Source organism: Catharus ustulatus, chromosome 6 (assembly GCF_009819885.2).
Source record: "Catharus ustulatus isolate bCatUst1 chromosome 6, bCatUst1.pri.v2, whole genome shotgun sequence".
Lineage (NCBI taxonomy): Eukaryota > Metazoa > Chordata > Aves > Passeriformes > Turdidae > Catharus > Catharus ustulatus.
Window position 1 is genome coordinate 36,574,238 of NC_046226.1, and position 21,992 is coordinate 36,596,229.

General features: G+C 39.6%; 1 protein-coding gene across 2 annotated transcripts in view; it reads left to right on the forward strand.

Moving 5' to 3' along the window:
• Nucleotides 1-658: 658 nt before the first annotated feature.
• RBM25 (RNA binding motif protein 25) overlaps nucleotides 659-21,992 on the forward strand; it is a 32,830-nt gene continuing 11,496 nt past the window's right edge. The window contains exons 1-9 of one of the 2 annotated variants that reach the window (XM_033062421.2): nucleotides 659-746; nucleotides 7,296-7,416; nucleotides 11,126-11,175; nucleotides 12,616-12,786; nucleotides 13,078-13,135; nucleotides 14,251-14,411; nucleotides 17,055-17,237; nucleotides 19,447-19,500; nucleotides 19,757-19,840. In XM_033062421.2, coding sequence (XP_032918312.1) covers nucleotides 7,311-7,416; nucleotides 11,126-11,175; nucleotides 12,616-12,786; nucleotides 13,078-13,135; nucleotides 14,251-14,411; nucleotides 17,055-17,237; nucleotides 19,447-19,500; nucleotides 19,757-19,840 — 867 coding nt within the window. In that variant the 5' untranslated portion in view covers nucleotides 659-746; nucleotides 7,296-7,310. The remainder of the gene's footprint in view (nucleotides 747-7,295; nucleotides 7,417-11,125; nucleotides 11,176-12,615; nucleotides 12,787-13,077; nucleotides 13,136-14,250; nucleotides 14,412-17,054; nucleotides 17,238-19,446; nucleotides 19,501-19,756; nucleotides 19,841-21,992) is intronic. The other variant, XM_033062422.2, reaches the window with a different exon arrangement.

Sequence of the window (21,992 nt, forward strand, 5' to 3'; positions counted from 1 at the left end):
AAGTAGGTCAGAGAAACTACCAGTTGTAGACCACGGCTAGGCCCAACAGCACTGTGACATCTTTCTCCTGAGCATAAGGCTGCCTACACTAGTGTTCGCACCTTTTGCTGTGTAAATCCTTAGGTATTTTACAGCAGACAGAACGTTCCATGAAAGCGGCTTGTATCATGGCTGCATCCCAAACAATGCGGGCAGCAGGTCGAGGGACCGGGTTCTCTGCCTGCGGTAGAGCCCGTACCGACCATCGTCACGGGCGGGTCGCAGCTCCGCCTGCCCTGAGTGTCTGGCTGAGGGGGCCATGACGGCTGACAGACGGGCAAGGCTCCGTGTCACCCACAGCCAGAGGCTTTCCAAAGGCTTTCCACAACCTCCAGCCTCCCCAGCCCAGAGCGGGAACGCTTGACCTCGACATGGCGGAGTTCCAGGCCGGGTCACGGCCCCGCACCGCCCGCCTGCGCTAAAGATGGCGGCAGCGCGCATGTCCCTTCGCTGCCGCTGCCCTTCTGCCCGCCGCCGCTCTATGGTCGGCCGCGTTACTGCCTGGGCGCGAGCGGGGGCGCTCCGGCGCGGCTGCCTCTGTGGTGGCGCGGGCGCGGTGCACGCCGGGGCGCTGGCGGAAGAGGCGGGTCACATGACCCCGCGCGGCGCGGCGGCAGCGGCTCGGCGCGGTGTGTTCGCGGCCTAGCGGGGCCTCAGCCGGCCCAGCGCCTCCCCGCGCCATCCCCGCCCCGCTCCGCAGCCGAGGGGTGAGAAACGGGGGGCTGCGGGAGGAAGAGGGAGCCATGGGGGGAGGGCGCGCGGCGGTGGTCCCTCGGCCGCCCGCTGGGCGGAGGCACGGCCGGCGCCGGGCCGAGGCCACTGGGCCGCGGCGGGCGCTCGCTGGGGAGGCGGCTCGGGCCTGGACGGGGCGTGGAACGGGCGAGCGGCCTCGGGGCGGTGCTCGCGAGGTCCGTTCGCTTCCTCTCCTGCTGGGACGCGTGGGAGTCCATTCCGCCGACCTCGGCGGGAGGGAGGGGAGCGGCCCCGCGGGAGGCGAGGGGAGCCCGTCGCACGCTCCGGACGAGGACCTGCGCTGGCGCCCGACGCTGCTCCGCGGGCCCGGCCGCCTCGGACTGTGGGTGGGATTTTTACTTTCGCACGTCTGGGAAACCGATCACGCTAGGAAACGCGATGTACTGCGACAGGGAAGTTATTGTCTTTAGTGTGGATTGGACTGATCATCTTAAAACACGTGTTAGCAAGTCGTGCGTGGAATAATCATGAGTGATTCATCCGTGTCAGTAGCCGTTGTGATGTGCACATGGCGTGTTTTTCTTATGATGTCTTTTTCCGTTGAAGAAAAAGGCCTTTGTCTGCCTGATTGAGAGTTTTTTGTTTAATCCCAGGGAATATCCTGAGCACAACTAACGGTTTTGTTGAGTTATTGAGGGTTTTTTTTTTAGGTCTTAAACGGCCTTAGAGAAAGTGAGCTCTCAAAAGTTTTGTATTTCTTAGTCCATTCAGACTAAAATACAGCATATTGAATTTTAGTCCTTTTCTTGTGTGTTGCAGTAAAGCATTACTTCAGGTGTTGCATCAGCATTTATGAGGGGGTTCCAGAGCAAATTAGAAGGAAGAATAGGAGAGTTTCTTACTTTCCCTGTAAAGGAAGGGCATTGATCAGAGTGCTTCATGTTTGCCTGCTTCTCTGCCTCTGGGTGCCCATTCACAAAAGTGTTGTAATGCCACAACCATGTATCTGTTTTGGGGAACCAAGTTAATAGCCAAGTTAGAATGGAAAGTCACTTCTTCCACTAACCAGGGCTTTATATGGGTACAGAGGCACAGAATTAGGAATTAAATCAAATATCTTAAAGTCTGATGACACACTTAATGGACCCCTACTTAAAAGGCTTTTGGGCTGAGGCTTTGGTTTGGGTAAACACATTGCTTTTTGTGTTGCTTCATAGTAACAGTGCAGGATGCAACTATTCCACAGCAGTTACTAAACTTTTTCTAGATCACCTCTGAAAAAAAAGCTGGAGCAAATACTTGTATTTTTGTTCTTAACTTAGAAAATCTATGATATATTTTATCTCTCTCCACGTCTGTTGTGTTTAACATTTAAACCTTGCTTAGCTTGCAGGCCATTTTGGAGAAAACTCCAAGTTTCTGAGAAAGTGGTTCTTTTCACTGAGGAAACCAGTTGACTTGGAGTAGATTTTTCTTTTAGGGAGCTATTTTATGACAAACAATAATATAAACAGCACCCTTGTTGGGTGACAAACTAGGAGATTGTTTTTATCATGGAATTGCTTAAATATCCACTCATCGTATAGAGACCCATGCACAAACCTGTGTGATAGTACTGACTTTAACAGGTGAGTTTGTGGTGTATGTTTTCTTCATCCTGCACAACTGTTTTGTGCAACTTGTTCTAGACTAAGGGTACAGACTTTTTTAGGTGCGGAAGGAGTGTTTTGGGAAAATATTGAAATGAAATAAAATTAAACTAGATCAGTCACACTGTCACTGTTGCTATGACACCTCATGTATGTATTCTTAAAACACATGAAGTTTGTGCCTTAGGACTTGAAGGGTTTTGCTGTCAGTTTTAATTTTGTTTAGTGTAACAATAGTAAGTGTTATAACTAGTTGCTTCATGGGGAGCTTTACTGCTTTGAAATTGGTTAAGATGTTTTGCAAGTTTCCAAATAAAGTTTCTAATGTGTAAACAGAGATAGTAAGGATATTAATCCTGTGACACTGGTAGAATTATGACACTGCCCTGAGTAGATGATGGAATTGTCAATTTAAAATATGTTTGTTACTAGCAATTTTTATTGAATTTATATTCTGCTTATGACATATCCCTTCACCCTGTATTTAAAAACATTGAGTCAGTAAAACAGAAGGTTGAAAGAATACTATGATTTAAAAGAAATTACTGCATTAACAGTGCAGCCAAACCAGCACAAGTCCCCTCTTACTGGGACTTCTGGGAGTCAGAGATGATAAAGAACAGAGCAACCATATCTGGGTGATGGTGACCCTTGTTTCGTAGTAGTTGTGACTTACATGTGGACTCAGACACTTGATTCCAGCCCTAATGCTGGCTCTTTCTGTTTGCTTAGTTGTAAATCAGAGCCAGCGTGCTCCTAGTGGACAAAACTCCATCCCAGCAGGGATCTCACCATGACAGGATTAACCAGTCTCAATGGAATTTACCAAACCTTAGAACCTTATGGATATCCCTGTACTCCTAGTTTCAGAAGATTGGTGCAGATGGCTCTGCATGTTGCTTGGTTCCACCAGGACTTAAGTTAGAAGTGCACTGTAAAAAGCAACTGAGTTCCTTCTGGGCCAAAGTTGAGCCTGGAATATTATAGCTGTGTTTATGTAGCACTTGCCTTGGTTAGTGGCTCAGGCTGGTATTGAGCTGGATCTGAGTAGAGTAAGCTTAGTTTTGCTATCCATGGTATAATTAATCTGCAGTTTAGAGCAATGGCCCAAGGCTAATAAAGTGTGCACCTGTGTTACTGTGTTCACTTGGATCAAGGGTGTGCCGTTGAAGGAGGGCTCACAGTCATCATCACTTAGGAAGTTTATTTCACATTGGTTTGTGCTATTCCAGTGGATAAACTATTCCTTTCATATGAAAATATACTCAAAAATGCACTTATACCTACAAACTGGCATTTGTTTTAGTGGGGTGGGCCTCCCTAAAGCATGTAGTGTGGACATTAGGGTCTCAACTCCCATTAGTTTTGTTTAAAAGACTTGTTCCTATTGTATTGCTTGCTGGCACAGACACAGCCTAAACTGACTGCACTCTGAGTCTGAGACCTGACCTAAATCCACCGTTTTGGGAGGGAAATGTATCATTATTTCAGTATTTTGAGTGGTATCAGACCAGTTGTTCACTGCTTTTCTTTCTCCTGTATTCACACAAGTTAAACTCTTGCTTATAGTTAAAATGCTGCTTACATTCAGTTTCACTAGAGGTAATACTTCTGTAAGTCAGCTGAGGTTTTAAAAATATGTCGGGACTGTTCAGTTTCTTACTTAGACATTTGATTAAATTGGGGAAGTCAGAAAATCATGATACACATTCCTGAGACCTCAGTAAATGCATCAGAAGTTGATCATTGAGCTGTTCTGGCAGGGTAGGGGGACGTCTACAGAGAAGTTCAAGATGCTGTTCCTGAAAAGTCTGCAAGTGTATTCTACATAGATCCGGCTTAGCATCTCCGGACTTTTCATGCCTAACCTTTGATTTGTAGTTGCTTAGAAATTTGGTGCAGAGCCCCTTTGACTGTTGGAAGAGTATCTATGTTTGCAGTGTGTTTTCTAGCTGCTGACAGAAAGGAATGTGTTATGCAGTTCCCTTCATTGTAGCATCTTGGATGCGTCTTCTCCTATCCAGATCTGTCACTTCTCCAGTGAGTGGTTTCACTCCTGGTATCTTGATCCTCACCGGTTTCATAACAGAAACAGAATTAAACTGTTCTCTCTGCTGCTTTCACTTTAGTAGTTACACAGAGTAGTGAGAAAGAGACAAAGGTTTTCCTTAGTTCTAGTTTTGATCTTAAATTCCACAGGCAGCGAAGTAGCTAGGATTGGTCCATGTAAGAATTATGTCAGTAACAGGACAGCTTTCTAGCTGCTATGAAAGTGTACAAATATGGGGGAGTGGTGAGAGAAAGAACAAAGTGCTTTGAAATGGACTGTTGAAGTCCTTCACAGTGTGTTCTACATCATCTGTCTGAAAGATTTAAAGAGTAGGTTTGTTCTCTTCTTACTGCCTTTTTCCTTTTTTGCAGCAACAGTAACTTTGTTGACTGCTAAGTCTTTGTGTTTTTAATTAAAGTTATTGGAAAACCCCAACCAAGCAGTTCCTTCTCTCTGCATATGTGACATTCACTGGGTATGGTGTGGTATGTTTCAGCATCTTTTATTTCAAAGAACAGATTACCCCAGGCTTTTTTTTGTTGACATCTGCAAAATAATGACTTTGATAAAGTGCTTATCAGAGCAAGAGAAGGGTTTACACCTACAGGCAGCCCAGAAAATTACTTTGCCAATTGTTCTTGTATGTTTTACAGACCATGCCTTAACATCTTATGGACCTCTGATGGTGCAACTCTGTTGTAGCCTACTTAGAACCGTTTCAGACCCCATAGCTTATTGTTTGTACCATCTGGCCCAAAACAACTTTGAATTTTATCCAGTTGTTTATCAGTTTGAAATGTAGGTAAGAACTGAGAGCCTTAAAGATCTTAATTTTGTGGATTTTCTGTTGGCTTTTTTTTTTTTTTTTTTCATGATACCAAGACAGAGTTCTGTTCCCTTCCATACAAGTTCCAGATTCTAGGTGAATGTCAGCTGATTTACATCATGATACATGATGTATCATGATGTACAAGACATGATAAGCAACTTTTAAAAAAATAAAATGGCATGCATATTTGCTGCTTTTCTTTGTCTTTAGAGTTTTAAAAATTCAGGGATTGCAGAAAGGAAATGCTTTCTTGGGCATATGGATTGTAAAAGGGTGGGGAGGTTTTATGCTTATTAGATTGCATAAAAGCTTTATTGAACTGTTGGAAAAATGTGGGCATTTACTTTCTTATTTCTTCTGCCATCTTAGACCTTGTGTCACAGGGGTGTTCGTTGTTTGCTTGGTGAGATATTGATAAATGCCCTTAGGGGCCAATTAATGAATGTCTTCATCACGTACCACATGTAATTGATGTAGTTGTAAATGTTTCCTTAGAACAATTATGTGATAGGGTTATATATGTGTTCTTAGACCAGAATAAGTAAGTCCTGATGTTAGAAGGTATTACCAAATACATTTGGGTTTCTCTTTCATCCTTTCCAATCTCTGCTATATACATTTATCTCTCATAGTTATGTTTCCAGAATCCAAGGGAATAAAGTTTTTCTGTGTGATTCTGTTATTTGAATTTTTTTAGATCTTCCTGATGTACCTGCTGTTATGGTAGAGTACTAATACTGTCTTTTACTTCTAGTATTTAAGACTAATGGCTTGCTCTTGAACAAATCTGGAAGGTACATCTCTCTTTAGCAAAATTTGTTTTCCGTTCATTGTGTGTTCAGTGCCATTATGTTCCTGCCTTGAGGAAAGCATAATTACAATCTACAGTTCTGTTGTAGGTATCAGAATTTTGCTTACTGTAACTCTGTTTCTCCAGACAGCCTTGCTTCAGTTTTGACTCATAGTTGCCTGTTTGGAAAGCAGTTGCAGTGCAGATCTGACACTGTAGGTTGTAAGGTAATCTCTAGAGTCCAATGAGAAATGCAAACGTTTCTGCAGACACTCACTGGGTTCTTGTCGCTTGTGGTACTGTGTCTTCATGATTCATATCCACATGATCCACTGTGTGTGAATTTCTCCAATGCTTCCTCACTGCAGTGTGAATGTAGGTATATGCTCAGCAGTGGTATTGTGGCTAGTTTTGGGTTTTTTAGAACTGAGGGTAAACCTTCCGTGAAGATTTGGCTGCGTAAGGTAACTGAAACAATACTGGAAGCAAGAATGAATGTCTTAGTTGTATTAAGGGCAATCGTGAGTGTTTTATTACTGGGTGGTGTCTGTTTCAGGATCAGTAATATGCACGTAAAATAGTAATCTGAATAGAAAATGGTGTTTGAAATGATCTTTACTCTCTATGGTAGCATGTTGACACTCACTCATGGGCTAATGTCCAAGTTGTGCTATAGGAGATTTGTGGACTGGGAAGTTAAAAATAGATCGCAGAACCCTCTTTCAAGCTTTTAACTCTCTGTCTGCTGGAATTGAGAGTCCCCCCAATGTCATCTTAAATGCAACTCCCGTTAATGCTGAGCATTGTGCTGTCCCTGTTCTTTCTGGTGTCTTGTTCTACGGTTGTATTGTGTGTGATCATTTCTTGTACAAACGAACTACTTGCTTTATTGAAAATGTGTTGCAAGATCTGGTTTGCTTTCAAATACTGCAAAGATAGCTTTATTTTAAAGAAACTGTACAAACTGTTAAATGCTCTTTATTGATATGAGGAGTCAGATATAGCTTTGTTTTTCATTTCATGCTGAAACACTTCCTTAGGGGTGCTGTTTTTAATTGAGGAAGAAGACTTCTACTGCATCTGTAGTGTAATGAATAGCTGGGAGGAAAAAAGTTGAAAAAAATTGTTTCTTGTAGTTGAATGTCCATATAAAGATTTAAAATAGTTATGGACACTTACCACTTCACTGCTTTTCTAATTCACATTTGGAAACTGACTAGTGCAAGTTTTCTGTCTTTTTGACAGATTGTGACTGCAAGAATGTCTTTTCCACCTCATTTGAATCGCCCTCCTATGGGAATCCCAACGCTTCCCCCTGGGATCCCACCTCCACAGTTTCCCGGTTTTCCTCCACCTGTACCTCCTGGTAAGTTTTATTAATATATGGAAGAATTGTAGAAATTAATTTCTTTATATTATTCTGAATTCCTTTAAAAGCCAGTAACTTTTGTAAATAATAAGTCTCGGTAACTCTGATTTGTGTACGTTGCAGTTGAGTTTCTAGTTTTCCCACAGGTCATGTCAAGTGAGCTCCTTTTAGTCTACCAAAAACTGTTTACTTTTGACTAGAAATTAAATACTGGACTTTTCTTGAGCCTTGATTCAAGACTGAAGCCGAGTGGTGATTTCTGTTAATATTAAATGTTCCAAAGCCTCTGTTTTGACAGTAGTCCATTGTAATAGCTTTTGAAAACTCTTGGGTACACTGACTACATGTAATGTGAAAATAGAGGAGTAACTCTTAGAGAAGGTCCAACTTGTTGCATTGTTTTTCTCCATTTTTGATGTCCCACTTTGTTTTATTTTGCTTCTTATATTCTTTCCTCTGCATGTCTTGCAAATTTACAGCTATCCTTATAATTTCTTCTAATCTTCCCAAACTTACTTCTACCTTTTTTCCTTGTTCATCTGTAAGATCAGCCTCTTTTTTGAGTTGAGATTGTAACTTGTTGGTCTGGAACAACTTGCTTTCTGTACATTGTGAGTATACATAATGACGACTGGAGGCAGGAAACCATAGAAAAGTGAGAGAGGGGAATACATCAGAGAATTACCTCTTCAAAATTCATCACAAGGGCTGCAGAAAATAACTCCTGTCTTGTCTGTGTTGTCTTAAACTGTGTTGTGCAGGAGTGTTTTGTAGGCAGTGGAGGCATTCAAAAAACGTGATTGAACTACAAAAAGATTTCTGCACATCATTTGTCAGGCTAATCTCTGCATGCATTAATTTTCCTAAACATTTTTCTTGAGAAACATGAGATGTTACCTATTTTCTGATAAAGGCAGAGTTCTTGCTTAGGTAGCATCCTACCATCATGAATTTTATGAATTTTTAAATCATACCTCATATTTTTCCTAGCTCCAATTTATGTATACTAGCATATAAAATACCAGATACTTTTTCTGAAATATATTTTTGAATGCCTGATACAATTTTCTGCTCAGAAAGTTTTGCTTCTTAGCATGTGTGACAAAGATCTTTTTTGTTGTCTTGTGGTGTTTAAATAGTCTCTTTTAGTATTAGGAATCTGAATAGTATGTAGAGCGGAGAAGCCTCATATTAGGTGAGAATAAAATTTTTTTCTGTACAGAAGATTCATGATTTGCTTACCTGTGCAGACAACATATTTTGACTTGTAGAGGATATGGATCTCACTTCTTAGTATAAGCACATCAGTAGGGCTGAAAATACCACAGAGATTTTGCAAAAGTCTGCTCTGAATTTAGTCCATATGTAAGATCACAATTTTAGTGCCTTACAATATTATTTTTAGTTAGCTGTTTTGTCAAAAATTCATGTCTTAGTTACCTCAGCCTGTAATTTTTTCAAAAGTTTCAGCTAGAGTAGTTTGCTTGTGTAATGATGAAATTAGGAAAGGTGGTTTACTTTGCTTAAAAATATAGTTACTAAAAACAGGAAGTTCTAGCATTTCCCAATATTAGTGTGGCAGATTTGATAAAGGAGGTGGTTCTGCTAAATCTCTGAAGATTATTGGGTGTAAAAAAATCCCATTTTGCATGCCAGAAATGCTGTAGTGGGTCAGACCTGCAGTGCATATAGGCTGATGCATTGTGTGGGCAGTGGGACTCGAAGGCAGTATTTGGGATGGGCAGTGGGACTCGAAGGCAGTATTTGGGATGGGCAGTGGGACTCGAAGGCGGTATTTGGGATGGGCAGTGGGACTCGAAGGCAGTATTTGGGATGGGCAGTGGGACTCGAAGGCAGTATTTGGGGTGGGCATTGGTCTGTGTCTGCTTGCTGAGTCTGTTGCTTCATACACCTGTAGTGTATTAGAGTATGATCTTTTGGTTGTTCTTGTCTTTTCCCGGACCTGTCATTTATTAACATTTTGGAATTTTTAATCTCTATCATCTCTTGAGCCAAATTGAAGAAGTTAATTAATTGGTGTGAAGAGTGCTACTCTCTTACTCTTAAATCTGTCTTTAAACTCACTGCTTACTCAGTACCGCCCTCCTGCCCCAGTTCTGATGTGGGAGTCGGGCGAGTTGAGTTTAGTGGTTTTGTACACCTCAGCCACGTTCCATGCCTTGCAAACCTCCGCATTTGAGGAGTCTCAGAGTGTGCAACCTTTCCTAGAAAAGCAGCTGCTTCAACAGTGAAGTCATGTAGTTGCTGTTCTCTGAGGCTGGGCAGCCCTGGGTCTGTAGGCTGTAGTCAAAACTGTAGGTGCACCAAGCTTTTGTGTAGCAACTAAATGATGCTTGTGGTCGTTGTATTTCCTGATGATGCCCGGTATTTTTGTGGCTTCTGCTGAACATTACTCAGATAGTTTCATAGAATTATCAGTGGTAACACAAGTGTGTTTACTGAGTTGTAACTTTAAAAGCCATTGTGACAATTATAATAATTACAGGGCTGCACAACCAGTCTTGTCAGGGAGTAGTTGCTACAGTCTGAGAGGCCATGGTGTATTAAAACTGAGAACATGGGAGAACAATACAGTTTTTATTGTCTGAATAATTTGGAGGAATAAGAGGTAGTATGAACTTAATATAAATGGACTGAGGAAGAGGATTGAGAGCTGGAGAAAATAGAAAATAACATAAATAAAGCAGAACCAGAATGGATGATGAAAAAACTGGAAAGAATGTCTGAAAAGTGTTTTAAGACTAGAGAAAGTAGGGGAACAAGTCCAGGGGCAGTAGGTTGCAGAAGTTTGATTAGGATTTTCTGAATGCAGCAGTAAGGGAAGGATTGAGAGAGAAAAACAATAGAAGTTTTTTGTAGAATAAAAAAAAAGTTGGATCCCTGTGAAGAATATGAGATTGACTTCACTGTTCTCAAATCTCAGTGTGTCTGCTGATCAACAAATGGTTTTTGATGAAATCCATTCACTTAATATAGTTAACCTCTAGCAACTGGCATAGAAAGACCCTTTCTTATGATCAAATACTGGCTCATGAAAGTACTTAAAGGTGCCAGTGAATTTGAAAAGTGAAAAGAGGTATTGCATGGTTTCATCTGATTAAATATTAATTAAAATACTGTTTAGTATTAATTAATGACTATTATTAAAATTCAGTATTGTTCTAAATTAGGTGTTGGTTCTGCCAAGTGAAGTGTTCTGCAGCTTCTCAATAGAGGTTTTTTATGCTGTCTTTATTAAGCTATTCCATAAATAGTTGTATGAAGCCTGGTGCCATTCTCTACAGGACCTTGTCCCTAAAACTATATGTAGAAATGGTTGTGCTGTTGGAATTGTGTAAGCTGGGAACATGATCATCCATAAGGCATCAACTGCCTTTGCTCTCAGGAATTTCTAGGTTCATTCTAGAACTCACTGTCTTCTAGAACAATATTGTGGCTCGAATATGCTCTGAAAATAGATTTGTTTGTGACAAAGTTGAAATGGTAATACCAGAAAGTGGCTGGGTGCCTGTGGTATGTTAATGTGCCTCGTTGGAATGCTTAAGGAATTACTGGTAATCAGTACTGTGAAATTCTTATTTGACCAAAATTTCTGTATAGCTTGAAAATCATGTCTGCAATAATTTCATTTGTATTCATCAGTTCTCAACAGGGCAGACTAATATTAATGTATTGTCTTTCTCAGGGACCCCTATGATTCCTGTACCAATGGGCATTATGGCTCCTGCTCCAACTGTAAGTATTACAGTAGGGATGAGATTATAGCCAAATAAAATGGAGAGTAAAACTTAGTAGATGTCTACAATGTTTTTGTTTTGCTCTGTTCTGTCAGAATTCTACTGTGAAAGAAAATGCTTAGTTTTAAATGCAACTATAATGCAAATGTTATGCTAATTTCTGACCTAGACAAAGTTTGAAGTAATGTCTGGAGGTACCAGCTGCAGAGGTGAAGCAGTTACTGTTCTTGCAAGAGGACGTACTTCTCTCAAATACAGTGGTTTAGGCTTTGCCTTTGGATCGTGTGTATTCTTCTCTCTCCTGTGCAGTAGAGTTAGATCAGGAAGATTCCAGGTCTCTTGCTCTGGAGTTTGCAGCTCTGACATAGTACCCTGGGGCATTACCTCATCCAGGTTTATAAGGCTATCACCCAGCACTGCTGGGTTGGCCAAAAACATGTGATTTGACAAGCTTACAGATAAGCTTGCTGCCTCCATGTTGCAGGAAAAGGAGTAGTTGCATGTAATATCTGTCTGTGGAAAAGCAAATGAAAGGTTTCTTTGTCTAGCTTACTAATTTCAGCTTGGAAGGAAGGTTTATGGGTTTTGGGTGGAAAAAAGTGTGCTTTAAAATATAAATGTTACTTCTTGACTTCAAGGTGAATTATCATTTGTGCAATTTTGCAGAAGTGAAGTCTCCCCAAAATACAGAATTTTTTGATAGCTTACATTATCTCCTACAGGAGAATGTGGACATGGTAACCAGTGTGTTTAAGACAGATACTGAAGCAAACTTATTAAGTTTTGTGATTAAAATTACTTTTAGTGACACTTCTAGAAGCATGTTCTGAGAAGAGAGACTATGCATAAGGACTTAAATCTTAGGTGAAAGAACTGTAGCAAAATGGAGCAGATGATCATGCCTATCTCTGTACAGTTAATTTACAGGTATTTGCTCCTTAACCTAAAGAGGCTTTGGGTTGTGTGTTCATTAAATAAAGCAGTAGTGTTTATTCGCTGTATAGAGGCTTTGAGATCATGTGTCCATTGAAGCCTTTGATCCAGAGTTACTTTTCTATTCACAGCTTGGTTTTTACACTGTTAGGTAAGGTAATTCAACTTCCGGTGACTCAAATGTTGCAACAAATGTTGCAAACGTGTTATTTGTAGGAGAAATAATACCTAGTGTTACTGTATGCTCACCTTGAGACCTCCAGTGGCTGTGTTCAGTCACACCCTTTGTTACCTTCCTTTGCCAGAAAATGGCCATCTTTTTTGTGTTGTAGAAAGTATTATAAAGCCTGCACTGTTTACTGGTGTCTTATTCCATAAGCCTAAGTAAGGTTTGTATAAAAATTCGAATTTGAAATAAGTGCGCATCCCTAAGTCTCATGTCTTATGATTTTAAATAAAAAACCAATCCAGTGCTTTATTTTACAACTTCTCCTCCCCTTTATAGGTGTTAGTTCCTACCACAGTGTCTATGGTTGGAAAACATTTGGGAGTCAGAAAAGACCATCCTGGCTTAAAGAACAAAGAAAATGATGAGAACTGCGGTCCCACTACTACTGTTTTTGTAGGCAACATTTCGGAGAAGGCCTCAGACATGCTTATACGGCAGCTTCTAGCAGTAAGTACAGCATACTGCTTGTTAAATTTCATCCCTGACTGATGAATAAAGTAATCACCCACAAGCAATGTATTGAAACTAAAAGCAGAGCTGTTCCCACTCACTGGAATAGCAGCCCACTGTGCCTTAATTTAGTAGTGAAGTATGCAGCTGTTTTACACTATAGATATCTGGGAATACAGACATACCTTATTTTTACTAGAGTTTACCCTTTTTATTGGGAAAAGTGATTATGTTTTTGTAGTGTTTTGAATATAAAGTAATAATTAATGATACTTCTCTTAATTGCAGAAATGTGGTTTGGTTTTGAGTTGGAAGAGAGTACAAGGGGCATCTGGAAAACTTCAAGGTAACTGTTCATGATTCTCAAAATCTCTGGCAGCTGGCAGCTTTTTAATATCTTGATATATTGCTATTCTTAATCATTTTGCATTTTAAGATGCTGTAATACGATATTGCAAAATACCTTCTAGTTAAGGGCTAGTATTTTTTGGAATTGAGAATAAAATAATGTAATTGAGAAAGATTGAATGGAAAAATGTCTTGGGAGCCTAGTTTTGCTTACCTTTCTTTTCTGAAACTGAGTAATTTTATAAACTGTTCCTGAGAAAGTTTTGCCAGTTTGGACTTAGTCCCCAAAGGAATATACTATTCTAACACTTCTGCAAGTCACTTCCAATAATATATATTGTCCTTCTCTATGAAGGAGGTTTTCCTGATGTAAAATTTACCTTTCCTATTGTCAAGTTGAACTGATTTAATTTTTGTGACCGTTCTCCAGTGATTGTGGGAAACAGTTTTGCTTACTTTCCTATCTTGCTAGGTTTGTGGGTTTTTTTTTTCTTTTTAAGGATGTATTTCAGTTCCTTCAGCTTTTTTATATCTCACACTTTTTTGTTTTGCTGTCATTAAATGTTTTTTTCTCATTTAAAACTTTGTGTAACTGTTGTGAAGAACCTAGTTTGAAATACCCTTCCCTCTAGGTCAACAGTGAGCTGTTGATTGATGCCCTTGGTCATCAGACAACTGCAAATCCACCTGATACATCATATAGACTACATTTCTTAATTAAGACAGTTATGTCAAAAGCTTTACAAACACAATCATAGAATAGTTTGAGATGGAAGGGACCTTTTAAGGTTCATCTAGTCCAACCCCCTTTGAAGAGCAGAAACATATTCAACTAGGTCAGGTTACTCAGAGCCCCACCCAACCTGACCATGAAAGTTTCCAGGGGTGGGACATCCACAGTGTGTGTACTGGTTCCGTCTTATTTATTGGACTGTTAATTATGTCAAAGATGAGTTCAGTGAGTGAACTTGGAGTTTTTATGATGTGTACTCCTGGCTTTTAAAAAACAAGTGCCTGTGTTCATATTTATTGATTTAAAACACATTTTTAAACAAAGTAAATTACCTGAAGAGCTTTAATGCATTTACTTCTTGTTGCAATAATCCATTTCAGCCTTTGGATTTTGTGAGTACAAAGAGCCAGATTCCACCCTACGAGCACTGAGACTGCTCCATGACCTCCAGATTGGAGAGAAGAAGCTGCTGGTCAAAGTTGATGCAAAGACAAAGGCTCAGCTAGATGAATGGAAAGCAAAGAAAAAGGCATCTAATGGGGTATGTATATAATGTGTGGTTTGCATTCTTTTCGTAGAATGTCAGTGTAATGTTACTTGCTACATCAGTTTGTGAGCATGTCTCAGTTTCTACTCCTTTCTGTGTCTTTAATTCCTTTTAGGATTTTGCCAGAATCACATTAGTGAGTCTGAAGATATGTTGAAAGGCAGAGAAGTGTAAGCTGTTAATTCCATAGTGTTTGTATTTATCTGCAAACTACAACTACATTTCTAGAATCAATTCTGTAATTCATTATAAAGTAATTATAGTAATAGATTATATGTTTTGATTCTGTTGCTTCATTTTTGTTTAGAAACTCTCGGAAGTGCTTAAACCCTAGAAGTTGTTACTCTGTCAATCTGTAAATTGGCTATCTGAGGGGAATTGAGGTCTCTTTCCCCTTCACTGATGATCTTTTGGAACAAATCAATGAAAAGGAAAGAAGTAGCTCATTCAGTAGAAGAGACAGGTATCAGGCAGTGGGCCACTTTCAGACATTTAGTAGATGGGGAAATTGCTTTTGTACAATCCCTTTCTAAAGCTCAGGATCTCTTCTGGAATAATTGCAGATATTTGCTATATTTAATTCTTACTGAGATGCAAAGATACTTAATAGCCAACTTTGCACTGCAGTTAGTTCTGTCTGTTTCTTTGCTGAAATAGTGTATTTCAACCCCAATCAAGTTGGGCTGTGTCTCTAACTCCTAAAGTTTTGCCTTAAGATATCACTTAAAACAATTTTTTTCTCTAAAATCAAAGTGAGAAGAGGCTCTTGTTCAGAAAACTAAAAATGCTGATCATGCCGTAGCAAGTAAATTTTAAAAATTCAAGTTTGGAATGTTTCTTGAATTCCAATTAATAATAAATAAATTCTTAAATTTTCTTATTGTATGTAGACAATAGTGGAAACACAGATACTTGTTCATTTTACCCAACCAGAAGTAGAGGCATGATGATGACTTGAAGTACTTGACATGTTTTTGACTGGATACCCTGTGTTTGGGATGAAATACAATGGCTTAGTAAAGCAGAGTGCTAACTTTGTGAGGTTTGAATGGAGTACTGTACTAGCTCTTGGTGTAGGTAAGGGCTTGAGGACTGCCCTTTCATTCTGTACTTCCTTGTTTCATGTTAGCATCGCCTGTGATACTGTGCTTCACAGCTAATGTTACAAACAAGCTTGAAGTATTTCTGGAGTTCTTGTACATCTCCCATGAATTTTGTTTTCTGTGAGGCCCAGTGAGTCAGTCTGGGGGGATTGATTGTAATATAGCAGAGGGTACTGTTTGTGGCTTTGGTGAAGACAACTGTAGGAGCCCATTCTCTTGAACTGTAGAATGAGATTAGCTCCATGTTTTTTGTTGGGTTTTATTGGATTTGGTTGGTTTTTTGCTCTTTTTTTGTGGTGGGGCAAAGAAAGGCTATGAATTGCTGAGGAGTATTGATGAAGTGAATTGTAATCAAACTGCTAGCAATTCCTTTCATACCGTCATTGGTGTGCTGGTGCCACTTGGATCCAAAAGTTTCAAATTTTCTTGAATATTTTGAAGAAAGAAATTGAACATTTAAACTGCAACACGATTTCATATAGAGACACACCAAGCAAACCTTAATCTGATTAGCTCCTCTCCCTGATCACTTCTCCCTGGATCTCTTCAATTCCACCCCCTGTCACTACCTTCTAGCTCTTTCAGCCTGCTCCTCCTTGGCCTGGCAGCTTCTTCAGCTCCAACTGATTACTCCCTTCCCCCTCATTCTTAGCTGCTGCTCCATCAGACCCTTCCCTCCCCCTCACTCCACCCACCACCTATCGTTTGACGGGATACCCAGCTGGATTCTCAGGTGAGATTCCATTTTTCTAAAAGATTCAGGGGATCGAGAGGTGGGCTACTTTGCTCGGTGTGCAGATCATCATTCTACCCTTTTATGTAATGTTTAGTGAAAGGCACTTCTTGGGGTCCCTTTTCCTCCCTACAAGGTTGAAAGGGGCAAAAAGATGAGGAACTGCAAAATACTGTATCAAGAATTTAAAATAGTTTGTTGTGCAAAGAATGTTTTCCCTAATCATGTTTTTTTAATATAGTTCTCCTATTTGAAGTTGCAGCTTGGAAGTTTTAGGTAGGCATTTATATTGCATGACACTTAAGTAGAAGGCTTGAAGGAACTGCTGTTGAAGTGACTTGAAGTTCTGGAGCATAAAAGGCAAAACTTTTGACCAAGAACTGCACTATAGTGATTGCCTTTCTGGGAGTCTGTGGGTGCTCTCTCTTTTCCTGTCTACTGCCTTAATCACCACTTTTCTGTTCTGTTTTATTATGTTATTTTATTATGCAATCCTACACTAGCTCTCTGCAGCCATTCCATAATACTGTGCAATAAACTGGGGTATTGCCAGTGTGATCTGACTAATATAATGCAATTGATAATTACTTGTCTTTTTAGGTGGTTTGGTTTTCATGTGATGAGTTGTTTTGTTGAGTTTTTTTGTATGGGTTTGTTAATTTTTTTGTTGTTGTTTGGGGTTTTGGTTTTTTATAGTAAATACTGTAGGGGCATGAATGTGATGATGAAAGGTGAACTTCTGATTGAAATCACTATTGCACTCAATTTGTTAAGTCCTATTACTTTGCCATTTTTCCTTAGAACTCCAGACCGGAGACGACAACTGATGATGATGAAGCACTGGATGAGGAAACGAAGAGAAGAGATCAGATAATTAAAGGGGCCATTGAAGTCTTAATACGTGAATATTCCAGCGAGCTCAATGCCCCCTCCCAGGAATCTGACTCTCACCCCAGGAAGAAGAAAAAGGAAAAGAAGGAGGACGTATGTGTTTTGATTTTGGACAAAACAGATTTTTTTTTTCCTTCAACTCACCTTTATATAATGGCCAAACCTTGTGCAAATACTTTAAACCTAAACTTCTGATGAGAAAACAAATCAACAAGCATTGATGTCAGCAGCAGTTTCTTTTTTTTCTTTTTTCTTTTTTTTTTTTTTTTTACTTTTTTTGAGCTGAAAGCTAGTCAGTTATAGACACCTTCCCTTCAGGATGGTTTAGGCATTTAAGCATGTAAACTTCTTGGATCATCAGGTTTGAATCTGGGCAGGACTGAACCAACCTTTCATCCCTCTGAAGGTGGAAATACTGAATTTAGTGCAGTTTAATCTGTATGTGCATGTAGGGTTTTTCAGATAACTTAAACAACTGTAAAGAGTTCCTGCATACCATCCACATTTCCAGTGAAGGATGCCAGGGTGATATTGTCACGCCAAGAATTTGGTATTTTTTAACAAAATTCTTCTCTCTGCTTATACTATGCATTCTTGTAGTGTGCCTTGATCCAACTGGTTGCAGCTGTCTACCCATATGTGGAAGCACTTCGTTAATTGCATATGTCCTTGAAGGGATCCTTCAGGGATGAAAGGCATATTGTAATCTTCCTGCCTTACAAAATCACTTTTAAACACATATCAATTTGGCTGGATTTGGTCAGCCGACTTTTCCTATCTTGTGCAACGCGAAAAAAAACCATGTTAAGCAGGAATGCATGTTCTGGTTTAGACCTGCTTCTGTGAATGACCTTTTTATGGATTAAAACAAAATGGAGAAGGGGGAACAAGGATAAGCAAACTCAGACTTAGCTTTTCCAGCAAAGTTTCTACCCATGGGAAAGTGGGCTTCCCACCTACCATTCTGCATCTTATATGAAAGAGATTGGAAAATTGTTTGGCCAAGATTTTTACCCACTTAAGTCTTCTGCAAAGTACCTATTCCAAGGCAATGATGCAGTTTCAAAAACTTATGGAGTTTAAATGTGGTGCAAGAAACATCTCCCTCAAGGGAGCAAGTCTGTCTTCCCACAACATTGTTAGTCATGGCCTACCTGAGGTATAAAAGTGCTGAGCTGAGAATTTGTTTTTCTTTCCTCTCCCTCCCTTTGGGAGAAGATGTTTTCTTTGATGACAATTTGCAAATGAGTCACTGTCTAATGCTATCAGCTGTATTTTTTGTTACAAGCAGTGTTACAATGTGTATTGTCCTGTGGGTAAATATACGTATATATGGCCGTGAATAATACCAGGTAGTTAAACATTGTAAGAGACCTTTGAAGAGCTGGATGCTGAGTGTGGCCCTGTGACAGAGCAATATTCTCTTAGCTCTGTGTTGTGTAGAACTTCACTAATCTGAGCTAGTCAAATAGCCACATAAGCTGTTTTAAAATATGCAGCTCTTGTGGGTTGAAATTGCACCCCATCATCCTTCCCATACTGGGAAGGGGGACAAGAAACTTGGAAGTTGCCATCTTTGGGCTGTGTACATAGAAGTGGGAGTGAAGAGATGGTACTAGCTTGTTGTTCCCTTGTCCATAAAGGAGAGGGGAGAGAAAGACTGTTGAGGGTGGGGGGGGAAAGGGAAGGTGGATGCAGATACACTGTGGGGGTGGTGAGGGGGGTGTGGAAACTCACCAGCTTTGGGGCCGTTGTGCCCCGAAGAGCTTGGTGTGGAGGTGACTCCCGCTGGTGTTAGCAGCAGAGGCTGTTAGTTCTGGGTGAAGGCATGACTGCTGTGGGGGAGTTGAAAATGTGTGCGGGGAGCTGAGAGTGAGTGGAATCTGGTTTTCAATTTCAAGCACGGGGGAACCTCGCTAATTCGCACTAACTATAAGAGCAGGTGCAATCTACCAAATTCTGCGAATTAGCGAGTAAATAAAATCAAGACATACCCACTTCAAATATACTTACTTATTTTGGCAAGTGTAGCTTAGCCTTGTTTCTGATGCTACCATAGCGTACTAATATCCTGTAGCACACTTGTAATTCAGTGAAGTCTTACTAACATGAGACGTCACTATGTGTTAAGTAGTTCAGCAAAGGGAGAATTAGCGAGGTTCTTCTGTAACTTTGTTGAATCAAAGAAATGAGATCACAGCAATACAATATTGCTTTGTAGTACAAACATACAAAACATTGTTTTTCAGAGTAGTATGCAATCTATTTTTAAAAAAAAAAATCTCCGTGGATTTTTCCGCAGATTTTCCGCAGATTTCCAGTGGCCCCACTGATACCTTATCCACTCATCACCAAGGTTCGTTTACATTGTAGGCTTTGACAATGACTATGTTTACTGCTAGTTGCCAGATTTGTGACTCTTGTCCATCTGATTTTTTTTTTTTTTTTTTCCACTCATTAACATCAGACTGTCAGGTTTGGTACTGCAGAAGGACTTTATTTATCTCTTGCAAGACTGGTTGAAAACTTCTAACCTTCAGCTTTTCTCTTGTTCTCCTGTGTTTGTCCAGATGGCTGTTAATGCTTTTACTCCTGTCCCCCTTGTTTTTTAGGAGGATATAAATGCTATAGAAATGGAGGAAGACAAAAGAGACCTGATATCAAGAGAGATCAGTAAATTCAGAGACACACACAAGGTAGTATTCTTGTTTTTGCGCTTGATACAAATTAGGCTTTTTCAAAATCAAAAAAACCACTATTATAAAATTTATCAGTACATTGCAATATCACTTAAAATTATGTTTATATTAGGTTTAAAATACATGTAGTTCTTTACAAGTCAGAAAAAGAGTTGCCACGTTAAAGTGGCCCATGACATCTTTATGCTAAGACTTTGATTGCTGCAGAGTATTTTTCAGTCTTCTCACTTCAGCATGAATAAAGGCAGCTTAAGTTGCTACACATACATTAAGTCAAGATATTTATAAGTGAAGGCTAAATGGGGCTGCAGTATAAGACATACACTTGAGTGTGTTTTTCTAGGTAGCTTTGTAACATTATCCAAGATTTTTGGAGAGATGAAACGTGAATTAAATTAAAGTCTTTTATGTTAATAGTTCTAAGTTAAGAGTGGGGGAAGATTAAAACTAGGTCAGTGGTTACCAGACTTACCAAACTTTAGATGCATGGAAGAACTGTAAATTCCCATAAAGCTAATCTATTCATTGACCCCCACCATTATGATAGAGATCATATGGTGACTAATGCAAGATGAAACTCACAGCTTGGAAAGTAACATGGAATAGGATGTAAGTATGAGTTTCTGTTTTTTATTATACTTATGGATGCCCCCTCAGAAAAATATGCAAAGGGGTAACTGGCTTGGAAATGTTTGTGCACATCAAGTCCCACCCCAGGGTCCCCACTTACAGAAGTTTCCACTAATGCTAGTGCACACGTGAATGTTTCTGTTTTGGAGAGTGATACTTGCGGATCGGAAAGCACAGCTATGCATGTGATGTTATTATTTTAATGTTTAGATTAAAGTTGGTATTAATTTTTCCCCAACGAGATTGGAGTGGTCCTTGACCTAGGGAAGTATCAACAAGCTGCTTTTTTGAGCACACACTTTTCCTTCAAAATACCCCCAAATCAACATTAAAGAAAATGTTGAAGATACAGCAAAGTGAAGTGTGCCCGTGTTGTTCAGCTTTACCACATGCAGTCACTGGGGATGGTACCAGGTTTTCATGCAACCCTATCAATGTGAAAACAGGTGACTACATGTTATTGTATGTATGTTTTCAGTTTTTCTCTTGACTAAAGTTGTTCAAGATAGAAACCTGGGGGGAAAAAATCTAGAAAAAGTCATCTGGAGAAGCTCAGCAATTGAATGTGAAACTGGTTAGTGGTAAAACTTCAGTAGAATTATGTTCAATTCCGAACCCTGAGTTGTCACTGATACTAAAATGCAAACAAGTAGTACTTTTTAAAAATTGCAAATAAAACAAACAAAAACCAAGCTTCAGTGTTTCAGAAGCTGTTGGGCATTTCACTGCCCTTGATTTGTATTTGGGGGGGCTGTTTTGGGTTTATTAACATTACAAATCAACTGGAAGTAGTCATTGTGTATATTGGATATGTTTAAAAGGGGCTGTTGAATCCCTAACAGCAAGCTAGTGAGCACAGTGAACCTTTGCATGTTTTTGGTATGAGTTTATAAACAATAACGACAGACTGTCAGGGTGTCAGCATTGCAGGGGGCGTCCATTTACAGCACGGACGAGTCTGAAGAGAGCTCAAGGTAAGATTTTTAATTCTTCTACCTGTTCATTTCTGTTCATTACTTCAGTTTATCTGATACTGTTCCCATCCCATTACCCTGTCAGATTCTTTTATTTAGGTTTACAGAAGTTCACTGAGGTCAGATTTTGATTACAAAATAAACCAGTTTATTTTTTCAATTGGATTTTAAGAAAGTGGACTTAGGAAAAGGATTTTATTATTCCAAAACTTGTGAATGTGTATTTAGATTTCTGTGAATATATTTTTAATAAAAGAAAGAAACCCACTCTCTTGTGAAATCTCACCATAAACAAAGTTTTTGAGAGTGGTAAAAAAGTAGGAGTTCAACTACTAAAAGAAATTTCTATTGGAACATCTATGATAACCTGTAAGTATCAACCACTTCAGTATGTAAACTTTCTTTAAAAGTATATGAAATTTGAGGTAAGTTGTTTTTAAAAGTTGACAACCTAGTTTACCATTTGACCCTACTGAGGTTTAACACTGTAAAGTTCCTGGATAATACAGTCCTTAGAAATCAGTTTTTCAGTCCAGTGTATTATT